Source organism: Calidris pugnax, unplaced genomic scaffold (assembly GCF_001431845.1).
Source record: "Calidris pugnax isolate Ruff unplaced genomic scaffold, ASM143184v1 scaffold27, whole genome shotgun sequence".
In the NCBI taxonomy this organism is placed as follows: Eukaryota; Metazoa; Chordata; class Aves; order Charadriiformes; family Scolopacidae; genus Calidris; species Calidris pugnax.
Window position 1 is genome coordinate 2,929,398 of NW_015090893.1, and position 20,632 is coordinate 2,950,029.

General features: G+C 40.4%; 1 protein-coding gene across 7 annotated transcripts in view; it reads right to left on the bottom strand.

The window, feature by feature from the left end:
• The window catches only part of TENM2 (teneurin transmembrane protein 2), a 479,584-nt gene that overhangs the window by 197,580 nt on the left and 261,372 nt on the right, over nucleotides 1-20,632 (bottom strand). The window contains exon 1 of one of the 7 annotated variants that reach the window (XM_014948064.1): nucleotides 10,219-10,344. The exons of the other annotated variants lie outside the window; for them this stretch is intronic. Within the exon in view, the coding sequence (XP_014803550.1) occupies nucleotides 10,219-10,237 (19 nt within the window). The 5' untranslated portion in view covers nucleotides 10,238-10,344. Of the gene's footprint in view, nucleotides 1-10,218; nucleotides 10,345-20,632 lie in introns of those variants that run through there. 7 annotated transcript variants of the gene reach the window in all.

Consider the following 20,632-nt stretch of genomic DNA (forward strand, 5'->3'; position numbering starts at 1 on the left):
TGATATGAAATGTAACAATTTGCACTCCAATCTTTCTGCAACTATTTGTTCACTTGGGTCAGCTGGCAAAACAAACATTTTAGCCTTTCCTACTGCTCCAGATATGTCATACCAAAGCAGGTTTTGCATAAAAAGAAATGGCATGCTACTATCTTTGTAACATTTTTAGGGCCTTAGTTATAAATACTTCAGTGATGCTCTAGACAGGAACTCAAGCGATGCAGATTTCAGCTCTTCACATGAACAGCAGGGAGAGTTACAGATTCAGTTTGAATGGGTCCTACACTAATTTACTCTAGATGATCAAAGAAAAAGGATGCATAGACAAAGTTGAATTTCTAAAGTGATGGAATTTATACATATCAAGTTTAAAATTCATTAGGTACACAGGGTTATCTCAGCACATACAGGTGCTGGGTATTCAGGAACATGCAGGACAACACCTTGCTCTACAGAAATGATCCCCAAAATACAACCATGATCCCTACCTGCTCAGGAACGGACAGGAGCATGGGAAGCAAACTGAGAGGGGCTCTTTATCAGGGAGTGGAGCGACAGGACAAGGGGCAATGGTTTTAAACTGAAAGAGGGGAGATTTAGATTAGATGTTTGGAAGAAGTTCTTTCCTGTGAGGGTGGTGAGACACTGGAACAGGTTGCCCAGAGAAGCTGTGGCTGCCCCATCCCTGGAGGGGTTCAAGACCAGGCTGGATGGGGCTGTGAGCAACCTGGGCTGGTGGGAGGTGTTCCTGCCCAGGGCAGGGGGTTGGAACTCGATGATCTTTAAGGTCCCTTCCAACCAAACCCTTTCTATGATTCTATGAGAAGTGCTGGGTGCCCAGCAGAGCCGCTGTGCCGAGCAGCAGGGCTGGGGTTGCCGGGGCAGGCATACCCCCTGGGCTTGGCCAGTGCTGGCCCCGCTGGCCCAGAGCCACAAAGGCAAGAGGGGAGGCCAGAAGAGCTAGCAGTGACGTTGCCAGGAGGAGGAGGAGGAGAGGAATAGGATGGCAAAGGCCTCCCTGAGGCACCGAGTGCTGCACCTCTCCCAGGGTGCTGCCAGGAGCCGGGGAACCAGGAGAGCAGAGCAGGCACCCTGGGAAAGGAGGGAAAGAAAAAGGCTCAGAGGTCCTCCAAGTCAGTCTGCGTTTCTCTTCAGGCAAGATTCAGGGTAAATTAAAAGTGAGAGAAACAACCAGGAGAGCTGTCAAGGTCGGGACAGGGGAATTGTGCCGGCGGGAGGAATGTGGTGTTGGGCAGGGTAAATAACTGCAGACTTTAGATACATCTCTACAGCTGTATCACGTACACCTACCTCAGACACTGATGACAAACCTATACCTGTAATTACTTAGAAATACACAACCCCTCTTTTATTGATCAGTGCTACACGTGTGCAGCAGCTTGTGTAGTGTGCACCTTCTCCCTTAGTCCTGGTAACAACACCTTGCTTCCCAATTCAGAGACGTTACTGGGAAGTCCCCTGACATTCATCTCTTAAACCTCAGTACTATTTCAGAGGGTTTTAAAAATAGGGAGCCAATAGCTACACAGCTGTAGAACAGTAAATTTAAAAAGATACTTTCATGGACACATAATTATTCTTTCAACACTGTACCTTTTGCAAAACTAACTTACTTTTCTTTCCCAAGAAGGAACAGTTTTTTCCAAAAATGTTTCTGCTAAGGAAAAAAACACAAGTCCATTAATTTTAAGCCGTGTTATAGAAATTATTTTAATCCTGTCACTTAGACATACCATTTGAAGGGTCAACCTCACCTAGGGCAAAGACTGGTAAAAGAATTATTTTAACCCCAACACTACAAAATACCATCCTAGGAGTCAATCCTATTCAAGGCAAGCAATGACAAGACAAAATTGATACTTTTATGTATTCTATACTCTTCCAAAAAAATAGATTGTTATTTCCTAAGCTAATATAAACAGATCTGTCTCTTCTTTACGCATTAACAATTAATATGGATCCTGCTTATAGACATCTGTAATGCTTTGGGCTGTATTTATGGTGTGATAACTGTGTCATTTTGAGACACGGTGCACCGGGATGATAGAAAGACACAGCCGAACTGTTCACTCATGATCCTATCTAAGGGACAACACTGTTATCTTGTTACAAAATACTGCCCCAAGCAATGAAAAGTTTCATAAATCTTTTTCTACCAGAGTTGTCAGCTTCTATTTTTGCCTGTGGCTGAATGTGATTATAATCTGTTTTCACCATACAAGAAAACAAAGTGATCTAGAATATAATGACTGGAGAACATTTTGGAGCCCTCCTGAGCTGCAGGATATTTCCAGCTGCTCGCGTAGCTGATAACGGACTTAATAGAGCTAATGATTTCTAATACCACTAACACAAGGCTATTTTCACAGTGGGTAAATAATGACTCTTTTGTTTTGGAAATAGTTAAGGAGTCATGTAGATGTTTGATAAGTACACGATACAGTATAAATGCAGCAATATTTGGGTAACTAATGGTAGATTAGAACATAGCTAGAAGATAATATACTCTTTTGTTTCCTTTTAAGAGCCTAAAAGTTTATAACCCTGTTAACACCACTGTGACAGCGAGGAGATTTCACTGTCAACAATTACAAGTAATGTTTTAATCTAAGCATAAAAATGCATTCATTTGTTTCAGTGCACGGCCTCTTTGTTTTTATGTTGGTAATTAATATTACGAATCTTCACTAGAAATAAAATAAAAACTAATTGGATAGTAAAAGAAATTTTCTTGAGGGTTGAATGCAAAAACTGCATTGATGGAGCAAACTATGAATACCATATATGCCTACAGTATTTTACTTGATCACGACTGCATGTTTGTGATGAGGATTAACAACATTTACTTAGTTTCCTCCCTTCCCAGTGTGTAATCTCTGTTCCCCATTCAAAGGCATGTGTTCCCACCAGGGAGAACTCTGCTCTGCAAGCCAGAGCATTCCTTCCAGTTTGTTGTTTGTATGACATTATATCTTAAAAATTCCCTGTGGTAAAAATGTATTTCTCCTTCCCTCTCCTCCTCCCTTCCAGAAGTTACATACCTATCTATCTATGTTGCATATATATTTTTTTTTCCTTACAGACATTATTTCACATGAAGTTCATGGTAGCTGTAAGGACCATTTGGGACTCCTACCCTAACTCACTGCAGTTCTCTGCAGACCCAGCCTTTCATCACCCCCCTAACATTTTCCCTGTACCATCCCCTGCCCCACGCTCCCTTCTCTACTTGGAGCCCCGACACAGGGAAACCCACAGCAGGCAGGACCTGTCCCATCTCCCACCAGAAATGAGCCCCCCAGTCCTGTGGGGGCACTGAGACACGGGCTCCTCCTGAGCAGGGTGGGATTCCCTAAAAGGGACTGTGTTTCAGAGTGCTCGGTGCTCTTCTGTCACCCAAAATGAGTGATGTCAAGCTGCCTACGATCCAAACTTCACAACAAGCAGAAAGAAGATTAATTATAATTCTGATGAAGGGAACAAAGTAGGTTTAAATAAAATAATTCAAGCTAGACAGAGCTCCTAAAGTCAAAATGAAAGAAATAAAATAACTTAGGGCACAAGCAGAGGATAATAAATGGTATAATGCATCAAAGCAATATCTATCCATTATAAACTTTATAGATTTTAGGAAAACATATGATAACCGCCATCGTGATTCATTTTCACGTAACTTGAAATATTACAGGAAGCAAGCAAAAATAATTAAGTTTACCAAACTGTATTTCAAGGTACAGCTTCTACGGTTAAACGAAATGCAAACTTAAGCAAAGAGTCTAATACAGCTGCTGGTGTCAAACTGAGAATGCAATCTCTTCTCTTGTTTGTCGCTGCTATTGTTTCATTACGAGAAGAAATTGCAGACTGGAACAACAGAAATATTTCACGGTCTAAGAGTTAATAGCAGATTTTGTTTGTGCTGGTGATACAGCAGTTCTAAATGACAGGTCAAACATGCAAGGAACACCACAAGATTGTTCCACATCACAAATAAATCAGGTTAAATATTATGAAAAATGAATCTAGCAGGAACTCCAGGTTCCAAATCAGGTTTTGTATCAGAAGACAAGAAATACAGGGTTCATAAATTCATCCGCTTGACAGACAGGAGCAAGCCAATGGATATAATCATAAGGAAACAATACCTTGATCAAGTAACGCAACAGCTGCATTCACTAACTTTAATGACTTGCTCCAATGTTACTTCTCCCTTAACATAAGTTATGGAAACAGGAAAGCTACTAGATACAGTTATTTATGCATTCTGAATGCTAATGCTTTCAGAAAATATTAGGTATTACATTAATTTCTAAATATAAAGATTCTGAATTGAACCCCCCTTTTTTTTTTTAATAGGACTCACTGCAAGACAGAACTTCAAGGCACAGTAAAGACTGAGCTACAGCACACAACACAGCTGGGGTACCACTGACTACCTGAGAAGTATGTCAAAGGCATCCATAACACTGAGAATATTGAGCAAGTTTGAGAACAAGATGGCTAAATTGCCAAAAGAATGAGAATTAAGGATTGCATAATTAAAATCAACTATAATATCACAGGGCAGAGACATATTACATGCATTAGCATATAAAAAAGTAAAATGTGGGAAATTTGGAGATCAAGGAGTTCTTCTTCTGTATCAATACAGGAGGTGAAATGCCAACTAAAAATAGATTTAAACAGGCAGATCAGGATTTATGATAGGAATAGACTGTTGTTAAAGAAAAAGGTAATAATCAAACAGTGAATTAAATTATTTGGAAAATGTTTATGGAAAAAAGCCTAGTAGAGAATACTTAACAAAGGTGGTCTTGAAAATTGAGAAGGGAAATATCTTGCTAAGTCTAAAACTTATATTTTGTTAAATTGATTTTTGTTAAAATGATTAAAAATGATTTTGTTAAAATGATTAAAATATAATATACTATGCAGTCCTTCAAAAGGAAGTAAAGCTATGTGACAGGTGATGGGACAGGAGATATAACTAGCGTTGACAAATACAAGAGCACTTGAAATTCTTTCATTGACTGTAAACTACCTAAATGAAGTCCAAGAAGAAAAAGTTATGGAGGGATGAATTTCTGTAAACAGACCAATGAAATTAACTGCAATCCAGTAGATATTCCAGGATAATATTCTAAATGCGTAACAATGGAATAAAAAAAAAATAAAAATGCAGTGTATCTGCTAAGCTCTGGCATCGGGTGATTGCATGCTTCATCCTTACTACCAAAGTGACAGACAGTCATGGGCTGACTTAAGATGCACCCCGTGCTACATGCACCGATCTGCCAGGCTGGGAAACGCCGCACCATTCACTCTCTCTGCGTGGACGGTGTCAGGTGTTACCCTACATCCCTCCTGCCTCATCCACCCTTAGCGTTGTGAAAAAAGCAAAAAGATTAAAAATGTCTACTTAACACAACTGTTCTCTGTACACTGAGATCAGCATTTAGAACAGGAATCTCACAGCATCCTCCGGTGAGCCACAATCCCTGAGCCACAGTCCCTGGGAGCAGAGGAAAGCTGCAGACAGTGCTGAGCCACAGTCCCTGGGAGCAGAGGAAAGCCAGAATGACCGAGGACCTTAACGCCTGCCCCTGGCTGGCACCCAGGCTGCTGGTGGCTAAGGTCGTGGTGCCAAAATCTCCCAAAGCTCTCTGCATTTCCATCTGTGTATTACTATACACAAACCCACCACTTCTTCATTGACTATGCCCCTGAAAAGTTTATTCTCTCTATCTATATAATGCAGACACAGGTAAGAGATCTTAATGATTCTGTTAGAGAATGAAGGATTGGAAAAATTGCAAGGTGTGCAGACATAGATTTTTGATGCTCAAGTCTCAGCTGAGTGAAGCTTGTATTTAAAAATCAGTCAGTAATATCTTCCAGTGAATCCTTACACTAACGTTTTAGCGAGATGTGTGTGCATCTATGGTGGTTGAGAACTGGCACTTACTGTAACGTCACATCAGGTGACAAACACTTGCTCTGTTCTGGACTAATAAAGGAACGAAACTTACCCAAAGGCTCAGGTACCCAAAAGGTGGCTTATGATTTGCAGCATCAACAGAGCAAAATAAAAACAAAGGCATTGCTTAGGCACAGCCCAAGTACTTACATTACTGTCATACATGATACACAATAATACATTATCTTCAGTTTTATAACACTTCATAATTCTTCAGTAAAAGAGGCAATACCCTTCTGCTCTCATTTTCTGGTAATTCACAAGATTCATACTAGCCAGTCCAGATGCAAGCATAACACATTTGTTCTTCAGATATTATTAGTTTACACATCTGATTTTCTAACTCCAAGCAATTAGAAGCCCAGCGCAACTGCAAACAAAGCTGCTGGTCAAGGAGAAGTTGCAGACTGAAAACAGAATAAGGCTTCTTTAGACCACAAATGAAAGAGCTACAATGCTACAGGCGTTGTTTATTCACATTTGATACGACTGTAAGAGACAGGCAGGCACGCTGTCTGCCTCAGTTTTTATGGGGGGTGTGGAAAAAAAATAATCTCACAATTCATAAAAGCTAGAAATAGCTCCTTGTTCGTTTGTGGTCCCTGAATTATCTCTCTGGCACCATCACTGTCAGCTTGCGCAGACATACTGCTGGGCTGCTTTCACTCCCATCCCACAGAACAGGAGACCTCTCAAAAGGGAAAAACTATTTCATTTTTATTTTTCTTTCTAAACACCATGTACTCTCCAAAAACTGTATTTTCTCGAAGTAAAAACAATCTTCATTACATGAGAGAAGAAAAAAGTAAGGGAAGGAACTGTAAGTGGGACATGCTGTCACTGACAAGGACACTGCTGGAGGAAACGCATAAAATGGGTTTACTCCCTTTGAAGTTCCATGAAGTTAGAGCTTCCAGAGTTGAATGAGGCAGGTGAATACTATCTTTGTTTGTCTTTATATATATATATATGTAGATACATATATAGTGATGCTATTACCAAGTAACTCAATAAAGAGCTTAAATGCACATTGCACTTCTTTATGACATTTCTTCTATTTCTCTACCAAAGTCTGACACAGCGGTTTTCTCTCCTAAGCACATCCATCAGTACCATTCCCTACCCAGCTAGTGATTATCCTCTACAAACCAGTCAGTGTTCACCCCAGGATGTACATGAATGCAAACAACCTTTTCCTCCCAGATGGTGCTCTTCCATAGGGTGCAGCACGTTCTCCTCCCAAGAGGCCATTGTGCACCACCATCACAGCTCGTGACAAATGGTGAGCTGATGGTGCACACACTTCACCCCCAGCAGAACAGCAGCGTCACTGGGGTGCCTGAAGGCTGGGCAGGGGGTCTATATTTAAAAAGGAGTGGGCAGGTGCCCGGTCTACCTTGCTTCTACATCGCTGTCATCTCTGATTAATTTATTAAGTTCCCATTATCAGCCTTCACACCTAAATTGATCTATCGAGTATTGCAGAAGCCTTTTCCCACGCCTGCTCTCTGCCAGACGATGCTGATTGCTCTCATTATTCCTTCTTCCCAACAGAGAGATACTCATTACTCAGGACGTAAATCTGACTCGTTTCCACCCTTTGCTTATAGCTCCAAACGTGTCACTACACACAGATTACACCACTATTTCTTACCTACTACATTATTTCACATCACAGCTTTTAACTGAACAGATTTAGGGAAGGAATCAAACGCAAACTGTTAAAATGATTATTAAAAAGCAAAAAATCCACAGGAAGCAAAAGAGCTTCCTAAGGCCTCTGAAATTCAAACGTTTCTTGCTTAATTCTCATTTATACTTCAAAGTTTTCAAGCTAGTAATTTTAGAAAATTAAAACAAAAAATACTGTTTACAACCATACCTGTAAAGCACAGTACACAGAAAGCTCTACAGCACTCGGGACTTTACTGGGCTCCCTGCTAAGAATAAGCAATCACGTCTTTAAACCATCATTTGCTTCCATTCTGTGACTTCCTTTCTATTGCCACAGCATTCCTCTATGTAAATCGGATTTATTTATTCATAGGCACTGGCATACCATTACTTTTGTCAAAACTGGTCTCGCACATACTGTTGTCTCTGCGTTCTTATAAACGAACTGGAAAAGCAATTAAGATTCCCCAGCATTTCGGGGAGGGGAGGGGCAGGCACCGCACTGTTGCTAACACAATCTCCGTAGGCGTACGCTAGTGCGAAATGACTGCATCTCTGTGTAGAGGGAGATAAGAGAAGTGACATAGATTAAAACAAATTGTTGATCCATACCAGAGAGAAGCTCGGCAAACAATAGCAGTAAAAGCATAAATGTCAATTTGGGATGATAAAGGATACAATCTAAATGTAATATGAGAGGCCTCCAGACAAAAGGAAGAAATAGAAATTACACATTACTGAAGTACCAGATGCAATAAACAAACAAATATGTAAACACACACATGAATATGCAGCCGGAAAAATTCAGATCACAGGGTTGATTGCTCAAGAAACTAGATTTCAAATTAAAATACGGAATGAATTGAAAAAAGTTTGACTGCTAGCTTTGAAGGAAAAATCTTATTTACACTCTTGGTAATGTTGTTCTAATTTTAAATAATCTGCAAGTATCTCAACATGCCTTCCCCTACACCCTGCATTTGCACACTGATGGCACAACTGTCCACAAGACACTGAAACCAGAGCCAGGAGACCCTTTCTTACAAGAAGGTGGCTTTTTTTCTGCTGAAAAGAGCTGTCAAAAGGTTTCTCTGTTTCAGAATTTCCTATTCTCTTCCCCTTAACTTTTTTAGCACCCTGCAGCAGTCTATCCAATAAAATAAGGTTTCAAAGCTCATTTAAATAATCCTATGCGTATTCTAACCTTGGCAAAAAAAAATTAAGTAATTTCATCCAACCTATGACCTAATATCTAGTGACAGAGATCTGTTAAAAGACCTATCCAAAATTCACTTCTCACAGCCCCCCTTGGGAGTAATATTGCTACATCCTACCTGAGTCACTGGATGACCTGTAACTTTATTTTGTTATGAGAATCTCAGGCATCTAAGAAGGTTTAATTTAACTTAATACAAAGAGTTCACAACTGCTAATAAAATTACCAAAAGCTACACATTAGTAACCAGCTTCAAAAGCACAGCAGTGCAAGAAAAATTTCCGCAGTGCCACCCAACTGGGAGATACCCCATTTATGATTCTGACCTATATTTTTGGGGCTGTCTGCAGACACACATCAACCTGTCAAGACCAATTTTTTGATGTGAACAAAAATCAAGACAAAACCAAATGAATCAAAAAAAGGTGCATAAACAGACATACACAGCTACACACAACCACGTTCAGTCAGTGTAATTACACGATAGCTGTAACAGAACTGCCACTACAGCGAGGTGTGCATTTAAATAATCATATATTGCAGGTGTCTGAGGCAGTCCCCATGCTACAGCCCCCACATCAAAAGGTGACAGTGACCGTCTTTCCCTGCTCCCGGTCAACTTGACCCTCTCTTCAGTTTAACATTTCAACCTCTTACCTTCAAACATGCAGAGATGAGAGAAGGTGGGAAAGAGTGAAAATTTAAAGGCAGATGTTTAATTTCTCCATGTCTGAAAGGCAACTCCTAGTTGAAATAGTCTCTAAATATTGAGTGAAAAATTTTAGAATAATGTAAAATGGCATCACTGCTGTTGCACTTGAGTCCTTCAGAAGGCTCTCTAAAACTAGTGGAAGTTACTGTTTCAAATTAAGAATTTGCTGTGTTAATGATATATTATGAAAGACATAATATTGTTCTTTCAAATGTTCTTTTTAGAAATGTGAGCATCTGCTGAATCTGCCTTATAACTTAAGGTTTCCAATCACAGCTATTCCATATTCGAGTAACAAACCTCCTTTTTGTTTACAACCAAATGGCATCAATACTTTGTATTTTCAGTATTTTAATTTTTGCTTGTATCCTAGAGATATATTAAAAGGAAATCTGATTATGCAATACAGCTGTTTCAAATGCTGCATCCATTCATTGTTATTCTGAACAAAAACGTACATTTATTTTGTAAACATTCTATTATTTTCTAGTGATTTTTTAATTTGTCTTATTCTTAAAGATGTAAATAAAGATTAATTTAAATGTAGCTGCTTCTACGCTGTTTTTCTAAAGATTAATAAAACCAATGAAAAAAATGAAAGAAAGAATAAATACATACATTTAGATGCCCACAGCATTTCTGGCTATTTTCCATCTGTACATACATCCCATGCACTACAAACGCCACCAATTATTAATCTTGTCTTCTATTGCCTACTCAAAAATTCTCGTTTTCTTCCTCATAACACCCCCAAGGTAGTTGGTCATCATTCCTCAAAAAACATATTGGCCTAATCTTGTTTTGGAAGATGTCAGGCAAAAGGCTTACGCTTTTTCTGGCGGGCAGGCAGCAGGAACAGTTTGGTTTGCCCGTATCACAGAAAAGCGAGGAAGTTTCTGTTTGAACACTTAGAATACCCTGTGCTCCGGGGCAGAGATAAGGAATGTGGAAGTATCTTCTGTATCGGGGAAATGCTTCTTGCCATCCCTGAGTCCATGTACCAACAGCTTTATTTCGCTTTGAAAACTTCCTATTTTCAAAGACTTTGTCTGCAGCCGGTTGCCTGCCAGGATCAAAGAAGTGCTTTCTTCTCTCCCCTGGAACCAGGACTCCAGGCTACTGCCCACCACACGTTTATGACAGACAATACAATACCACACTCATGTCACATATTTCAATGCACGTGAGAAGAAATACTTACAAAATTATTAGGAACTTGTAGCTGCCTCAGACCCTCCTCTGCACTGTCCCGACTCACAGTGTCTCTGCTCACGCGAACTGGTCATGAAGTTGCCAGCAAAGCACCGTGGCAACAGTGACAGCATAACCATAGAATCAAAGAATTGGTTGAGTTGGAAGGGACCTTACAGACCATCTAGTTCCACTCCCCTGCCCTGGGCAGGGACACCTCCCACCAGACCAGTGTTGATCAAAGCCCTGTCCAACCTGGCCTTGAACCCCTCCAGCAATGGGGCAGCCACAGCTTCTCTGGGCAACCTGGGCCAGGCTCTCACCACCCTCACAGCAAAGAGTTTCTTCCTGAGATCTCATCTAAACCTACCCTCTTCCAGTTTAAAGCCATTACTCCCGTCCTATCACCATGTGCCCTTGTAAAAGACTAGCAGCTGCTAACCTTCTGCTATCACCTGGCTCAAAGACCAGCATTCCTTTTTCTCCAGCCATCAATGGTAGCAGATAGGGGCACCTGAATGTGTGGAATCCACAGAGCCCGAGGGTCTTGGACTGTGTGATGCTGGGGTAGAGATATGCCCATCTCCCAGACTGGTGACATTAGTGTTCCTCTATCTATCTTACACTGCACTCTCTACTGTGGTGTGAAATCCATATACAAGTCCTGCTACACCTCCACTTACAGAAGAGCTGGGGAGGACTCGGGGTTATGAAGAGGATGGTAAGAGTTAGAGAAAAGGGTCTCCATTCACAATGAGCCCTTGTCCAAGAACTCTAATAGTACCATAGGACTTGGTGGTGATGCAAAACTTTTCCTGATCTGACATCTGACATAGTGACAGTGCACGAGAAGACACTGCTGCACCCTGTGCACTCTCCAAAGCATTTCATGCTGGGCAGAGACAAATGATCCTACTGTGCGATGCTACACAGGAGAACCAGACCTGCAGAAGAAACCACCAAGGGATGCCAGGCTGCAGGGACAGGACTGTGAAACTACCCTGAACTGGGGCTGGGACTTGTCTCTTACTGGTTAGTCAGAGGATAGGAAGCCTGGGACCGAGGGCTAGAAAAGACTGAGGTGGGAGGAGGAGTTGGGAAATGGAAAGCTGTCAGTCAGGGTGATGGAGGCAATGAGAGAACAACACATCGAGGTGCTGGGAGAAACAAGACAGAAAGACCTACCAAAGACAGTGGAGAAAGAGAGAAATGCTCGAAGATCCCAGTAAAGGAAAGAAGGACTGAAAACTATTGAGAACGAGGGAAAAACCAAAGCAACCACAAAAAACCTGCATGCAGAGCCAAAGAGAAGAGTGGAAGTCAGTTCATAAGGAACAACAGCAGGTGAGCAAGGAAAATGGAACGTAGGACCAGATAGACAAGCAGACTGTGCACTAAATAAATAGGAACTCTGTAGAAAGTCTACCACAGACTGGTGAGAAGAGAGCCCTGCTCTCCTGGGGCATGTGTGGGGCTGGCCACAAAGCTGCTGGGTCCGAGGGGTCCAGAGCAATGTTCCAGCTTTTACTGCATCACAACATAAAAGATTGGGCAAATTCAGATAGAGCAGACAGCCTTGATTCTGAGAATTAGCAAGCTTAACTTGCAAATTTAAGCTTAAGATCTTTTAAAGTTTTGTGTGTTTTATCTTTCTTTGGCCATTTTGTTGTAAAACAGAAAAGTACTACCAGTGAAGAGAGCACTACAGCTTCAGATGGTGAGCAGGAGCTGCGGCCGCACCAAACACCACACAGCTATCCATTTATTTGAGGGTTATCCTTATTATTTCTCATCACAATAATATTAAATAAGCTGTGCACATACACTGATGGAAAACAGACCTCACAGTTTCTCTCATCAGCAGTGCTGTATTTGTTAGAAGTTTGAATTTTTATGTGAAGTTTCCTGAGCTGCTTTGTTAGCGAGTGAGTTGATCTCAATTTTGGGTTGACACCAAAGCAGAGCAGATTAACTCGGAAACGACGCCCAAAGCTTGAAGTGCTGCTGGAGCATTTGTCCTTATTGAATGAAGGCAGACTTCTGCATTATATTACACACTGCTACTGGTGCCACAGTTTTAAATATTGTTCTTTTCATCACTCTTTGTCAATTATCCTACATACAGAGGATTTTTTAATGAAATAAATATTCCTGCATGGTGAATGTCAGAATTAGGAGAAAAGTCCTGAAAAGCCAGCTTATAAATGAAATTCTGATTTCAGTAAATTCATTCTTCTCAGATAGCTACATTTCCAGAATAAATTATCATCTCTAATATCATTACCTGAATATAGCAAACCGGTACTGTAAAGGGCCTTGGCACTGAATGATGATAGGCATCAGAGGCTTAATGTTTAATTACTGAACAGAGTTTTCTGGAGAGTTAAGTGCTAATATCATTCACTTGCTGCTGTTGGCTACGTGGCAGAATATTGTGGTTGTTACGATCTGTCAAGGAGAAGTGATTCATAAACTTTGCTGCGTGCTACTCAAAGGCACAGCTGGTGGCAATAAAAAATGGACAGCTATTTATGGCAGTAAATCCCAACGGGAAACGTCTGACTTAAAGCATACATGAAAAATAAACACAAAGTCTTAATGAGAAGAGGAATATGCATTCCTATACATTATGAAGCAGAGGAAACAAATTAGTTACTGATATTTCCCTTATATGTGTATGTTTTAGGGGCTAAGAGTAATCTCTGAATCACAAGTGTTACTATGAATAAACTAATTCTCATGTTAATTAATGAAAGTACCTTCCCTGCTCAACAAAGAGAGTGAAGCAAGCTGGGCTTGGCATCTTAATTTAATACCCTCTCCATGTAAAGTATGCAGCAAAGGGACAAAAGAAGGGAGGGATTGAAGAAGATTCAGATGTCTAATTTTTGGTTTGCTGCAAAGAGTAGGAACACTCAGTTCATCGAGGAACTGAAGACAAGAACATCCCTGTAAGTGCTCACAAGGGGTGACAATTCCAGTGACCCACTGGCAGTGGTTTTGTGGGGAACAGCAGGAGTAGGTGACTGACTCACAGATCCAAGGGGATTCTTTTCTCCCCAGCCTGTTCTTTTGTTCTAAACCATTGAGCAAGCTGGAATACAGCGAGTTAAAAATCCACACACACACCCCCGACAATATATCAAAAGCAAAATATACATCTGAGCATTTTTTTCACTTTGTCCAAAAATGCTACCAATAGAGAACGCGAGAGTGCTGCGAGCGTTCCTGCAGGCACTGCATCCATCAGGCTGCTGCTCCCACCAAAGCAAGCTTTTTTCCAAATGCAAGCTCTTAGCACCGCAATGGATAACGGCCACTTTCAAACACAATTTCAAAAGGCAAGAACGTGCAAGTCTCATTTCTAAATACACTAAACAGAAGTAATGTTTGCCGTGGTGCTAATGAGAAGCCCAATTTCTATGCTAGATACAGCCTATTTAAAAAAAAAAATCTACACTTTTCACTATTGACCTGCTTCTTTGTATGCAGGAGTAGTTGCATACATGTTTAAGAGCGAAGGAAAAAAGAAACAAATCCTTTTTCATATAGGAGCCTAAATGGAGATTAATTCCTGAAAATCTAAAGCTTGATTTTGGATATTGAATACAAATTTAAATTTGCCTGTCAGAGCTCTGTTCTCCACTCTCATCTATTTCAATCTAGTTAATGAAATAATGTTTTGTATAATAAATAACAGGGGAATTAAACCATAGAGTTAACAGTAAGCATTAAATAATGAATCAATACAGGTCTTGCAAAACACAGAGCTTAAAGTTGTTTGCAGAAGAACAGATACATTAGAATTGATCTTTAAAAACGAAGCAGAACCATAAATTGTTTGGGAAAGGTGATCACTCCTATTTTGTACCTGCTGGCAGAAGGCCCTGTGACTCTGCCGTGGCTGCAATAGGGAAGAACTGAACTGTTTACTGATAACTGGAAGACAGAAGAAGAAGAAGAGGAGGAGGAGGTGGGAAGAAAGAAAAAAGAAACAGTGCAGAAAGGTAAAAGATAGAAGGGGTGGAATAAAATAGAGTCCTTTAACAGAGAAAGGACCAGAAAGGGCCATTGTGTGTTTCTGACGTGGTCCAGAGAGCTCAGCAATGACAATCTGTTTAGACTTACACATGGAAAGACAAATAGGGAGCAGCACCTCCCAGATGGTAGGACAGACTCCAAAGGAGACATTGACAATGGACCCAAAGCAGAGGTAATTACAAACTCATCTTTCCACAAATATCTGTGAGGCTGCAGCTTTCCAGCTGGTTTAGACAAAGTCCAGGCTGATGCCAGAAGAGGCAGTTTGGTCCCAGCCCTCCCACCCAGCCTCTCTTCGCCTCTGCTGGCCAGTGACCACCAGCGTGCTCCGAGTCAGACCAGCCTCATCACCCAACTGAACACGAGTCCCACCATCCGGCCTGGCCCCGCTGCTGGTCAGAGCACTTTGATGCCCCATCTGGGCAGGCAGCTCCTGGAGCCGGCACAAAGGAAGGGAGAGTGGCAGCTGCGGGACGCCAGCAGCCGGGGAACACAGGGCACAGCCACAGACTCTGGCTGGTGGAAACCAGAGATGGAAATGTACCCCAAGGCACAGATCAGCGATGGGATTCCCTGGCCAACAGATGACGTGCTTTGGATGGCTACCAACCTCCACCCGCTCCTGCGCCGTGCTTAATGCTTGTCCAGCTGTGGAGGAAGCCGGTGCCAGAAGCCATCAGCTTCTCAACTACACACAGACCTTTTCCCTGGAGGTGAGATGAGTTTTCCTGTCATCTACACGGGTCAGTCCTTTCTTGTGAGTACTGGTGACGACACAGGGCAGGGATGGTGACAGCAACACAAAGCCCATGGGCAAGTGTGTGCTCTGCCATGCTGAGCCCCTGCCGCAGCCGGGGGAAACGGGGTAAGGAGTCTCCAGCCACATGGAGGTGCAGGGAAACACACAGTGTGAGAGATGAACTAGAACTAATTACACGTACTGTTAATTCACTTGCTCTATTAAGTACTATTTACAGAAGACCTAGGGTCTTAGCTAAATCAAGAAAAAACAGAAAAATAACGAAACCAGTTAAGCACTTTTTTTTCTTGTTTAAGTAAAATAAAACAAGAAAGAAGTTTTCTGCAACTCTCCAAAAAAATTCTAAGTCATCTTAATTGTAGTTTTAGGGAGGGGAAAGAACAAAAACATATTCTACTAAACATTACAGTAAATGCATTTAACACATTTTGAAGGATAAACATTTTTCCAGTGGCCTTATGACTGAAGCATATATATATTCATAAACTCCACTGACTGACAGTATTTGTACAAGCAGAAAAAATAATGTCTGGCACAACAGTGCTTTCAGACACATGTGTGTGTGCACACACCGAGTGGCCTATAATTTTACTAATCCCCGATTAGTTTGGTTTGTAAAGTCTCATATTTTAATTCTGAATTAATATTAGAGAATATTTCACTGTGTAGATGGGTCTATCTGATAACAGGATATTGTCAATTAAAATTCATAGCATCTGTAAAGTACCTATTTTAGTAGTAAAAGAGTTGGGTAATAATGTGTGTTTTTGTAAGACACTAAACCAAGGCTGAAATAGCCTTTGTATATGAACTCCTTTAAAGAACTCCTACAGCACTCTCTTTAAGGTATTATAAAAACTCTTTCAACTTTACAAACCATGACATTTGCCCAATATTGTGCTGCGCTTTAACAGGAGACACCGGCTGCACTTACAGATTTAACACCGTGGAGCCGTGCATCTCTTTTACGAAAATGAGGCACTTTAGAAACATTAATGCATTTTAAGGCAAAGGTGTCAGTCTTCCGGGGAAGGGACACAAGTCAGCTCCTTCTGGAGATGGAGAGGGATGTCCAGCTCTGTGTGCTCAGCTGGGGGCTGCCTGCAGCCATCAGCTCAGTCTGAGCCAAGACCTGCGCTGCCAGAGAAAAGCAATATTTTGCCCCTAAGTCTCAGCACTGGTGAATACTCAGAAGAAAAAGCTCTCAATATAGGCATCATTACTGAGACTCTGGAAAACGAAGGCCTTTTAGACAAGCCTGGGTCTGAGGCGTGCTGCTTGTCAGCACCTGGAGAGGCTTCTCAGCAGCACCCATAACCTGGATGCACCTACACCCTGCGGTACCACGGCGCCTGGGCGGGCAGGAGCACGGGCAGAGCAGGATGGCAAGGACCTGTGCAGACCTACCCTTACTGGATAAAGTCACAGGTGTTCAACTGAACAAAAAGCCAAACATTTTCCTAAGTTACACTTCAAAAACTTAGTGGTTAATAGTAATGTAAGACCAAGCAATGTAAGTGTTTCTTAAAACCATGTCCTCAAACAATACTTAAACTAACCGTGTTCCGCTGTATATTTCTGTTTGGATCTAGGTTATTCCAAAACACATTTCAATAATTTTGAAGCAGAGCAAAACCAGAAAAACATTAGTGTCTACCTGCAATATGGTACCCCAAAAAACACAGGAAAATTTCTTAGATGTTTCTCACTGAAACTGTGATTTTACAGGAAATCAGCACTGCTTCTCACGGCTTGGATCCTTCTGTCCCTCTGCTATATGGGCACAGACACATTTCTACTATACGAGTGATATATTCTTTTTCTTTACTTCAAAAAATAAATTCTAATCATATGGGTGAGTTTTCGTGCTCTATGTGAAAGCACGTAGCTGTTCTGTAAAGAAAACAGGCAATTAATACACTATGCATTTTTTTCAGAACATGGTCATCATGTGCAATGAATGCTTTGTTTGAAGTACTTCACAATAGTATTTTTGTGTATCTTTTTGCAGAATTTTCTTAAAACAGTGCAATTTGAGCAGAGCAGCATGACTGACTGACTGAAAAAAAACAACCACCAAACCCAACAAAAAACCCCTCCAAGCAACCCACACCTAAATCTTACCCACTGCTGTCTCCCAGGAAATTGTGACAGATTCTGCAAGAAACCTGGGACCCGTGCACATTAGAAATTCTTTCCTGCCGGGTTAGCAGGTGTGGGCTATGTCAAATAAATTTATTGCAGTCTGTGCTAATAACGAAAATTATAGAAAACCTAGATGAAAGTGCTCTGCATCCAGCTAATTTGAAGCTACCTTACGAGACAATAACAAGCTTCTAACAGTTTTTCCTTTTTTTAAAATACACTAATTATGCTTAATGTTCCCTGTCGCATTAGCTTTCATGGTAATTATATTTCAAAACTTTTGCAATTAGGGTACAGTTAATATTGTGGAATATTGCAATTATTTTTCATTGTGACACCTCTATTGAAAACCGGTGGCATAATGATCACATTGTTCAACTAAATCAGAACTGTAGAAATATGGCAAATGAACCAATTATACATTATTATTTCTAATTACAGATAATGCCCTTTTCCTTGCTTTGTCCAGAAGAATTTCTCAAACACCCTGACTCTTCCCATTTTTTTTAAAAAAACAACTAACTGATTTCTCCACCTTCACTTTTCTCATACACATACTAATGTATATGCATAGCATATGTATACTGCACATTGTAACATGTGTGACATGTGTGTACAGGTACATCACCACATCCAGACATAATGTACAGTTGACACAGGTTCAGTCAATGCTCGCTATAAAGGCAAATACCACTAAGCTGTCCTCACTCTGGGTAAAGATTTTACTCGCTGGCTGATCCTCGGAGGTAACTTCAAATACACTCAGCAGCTTTGCTAATTTAGCCCTGCATTGCCCCAAACAACATTTCCTTATTTCTGGTCAAGCTTCCTCTTAAATAAACTCCAGGTCTTTGGCTCTCCTTCCTTAAGCCTCTAGCTCACTCTTCTATCATTAAACCTAAACGTCAACACCCCCAGATTTACAGCCCCGATTCTACGTTTATTGATAAGCTCAAGTACCTGATAAATGACAACAGCAGAAATTTTTAAGAACTAAAATATATGATTGTTAAAATGTGATGTTCACTCCCAGATTTTGAAGAGGCTGTTTGTAATTAAGCTGTCCTATAATCTGCTAAAACAGACCACTGTTAGACAAAAGTGCACTGAGAAACACAGCGGAGGAGTCAGAAAGCAAGTGGCAAAACAGAGCAGCCCGACAGGTAACAGGAGAAATTCTAAGCATTTTCAATACTTCAGCAATCCGAAGAGTAATTAGCATTTACCAACATTTACATTCTTCATATGGAATTTTAATCAAAGCTCATTTAATTAAGTTTTCATTTAAATTACAATAAACCAGTGATAAATAAATCAACGCTCAAATCACTGACTTCAAACAGAGAAGACCTTTACCAAAAAGCCGGGCTTGCCAAACCCACCATCTGTACATTTCCCAGCTACCAGCCTAATGAACTTCAAGGTTACATTACCAAGTGGAAGACAGAATTTCTAGCCAACCTCAGACAACAGAAATAAAACCTGTATATGTTGTCACACCATGAAAAAAAATCTGGCAACAAGTTTACATGACTCCTTATTACCCTCAGTAAAGAACAATATAAGATTAAAGGAAAACTCCAAAGATAATTTAAGGCAGAAATCTGAAAATTGCAAATCTCAGCTTATTCAATATTGAGGAGTAAGGTTTTTTAAGACTAAAGCACTTTTTGGTAACCTGAACGAGCACATTTTTAAAATGAACTATAGCTCTATCTCCTCTGACCCTCTGAAACTCTAAAAGCTGATTTGAGTGATTAAATGACAGCTGAAGCCCTGAGAAATCTGGCACAGAATGTAATTTTAAAGAATGCCTCAAAGTCCTGCCATCACTAATATCTCAGTCATCACCCACCTTTCCATCATTTCTTGGCATGTATTAATTGATTTTTTTTTTTTACGTGTCTTTGTTTTTCTGGACATAGTATTTTTCATGCATTTTTTGTTTCCATTAGCTTAGACATACAGTCTCTGCCATCTGCTGAGCAGTGACAAAATCCAGGACAAGTGAAGGGAGCGTGTTTCTCCCACTCTGGGTAACACACTACGTGGGTACACGTATGTATGGGAAGGAGAGTGGGGCTCAGAGGGGTTATGTGCATATGTATATATGCATGTGCGATAGGAAAATCACCTAAAACCTATAAAAGCCTCCAAGCTGGATACGGGCAATAACCAAACACATCTAGCAATATAAATATCTATTAAATAATATATGCTGAAATATTACTAATAGCAAAATATTATAATAGCCTTGAAATAATTTAACAATAGGGTTAGAAATAGCGGTTAGCAGTTTAAGAACAGAGATTGAATTATTTTCCTCATGAAAAAAATAGTTAAGTATTCAAAATAAGTAGCTTTTCTTCCTAAGCTAATGGCCACATATAAGATCAGTGCTATAAAGTCCATCATATTTGAGAATAAACTCATCTTCAAAGACTCCTCAAACATATTCTTAACTGGCAAATTCAACAGTGAGAACATTTTAAAACAGTAACTGTTGTACAGGACACTTAATTTTTTTATTTTCTACAGAATAATTCTGTCAAATGCTTTCAAAATTTTCTATCACATTTTAGATAAAAGGTTTAAGGCAACGATCCCCTTAAAAAATAAGGGCTGTAAGATTTTGAAGATTTACGAAACAAAGACAATACTTATGTGTAGTTATTTAATTGCTAGTTCATCCCCTGCGTGATCACATCTATTGGATCAATTTTCTGGAGCAGTGAAGCATGTAAGCATAGGTGTTAATTACCCTGTTCTTTGTAATGATAATTTTTTCTATTGGACAATAATGTTTGCTTTACTGACAGCTGTCAGAATATTCCATTAAGATCTCCAGAGGATACAAAATGTAAACTTCACCATGTGACATGCCGGGGAATGTAA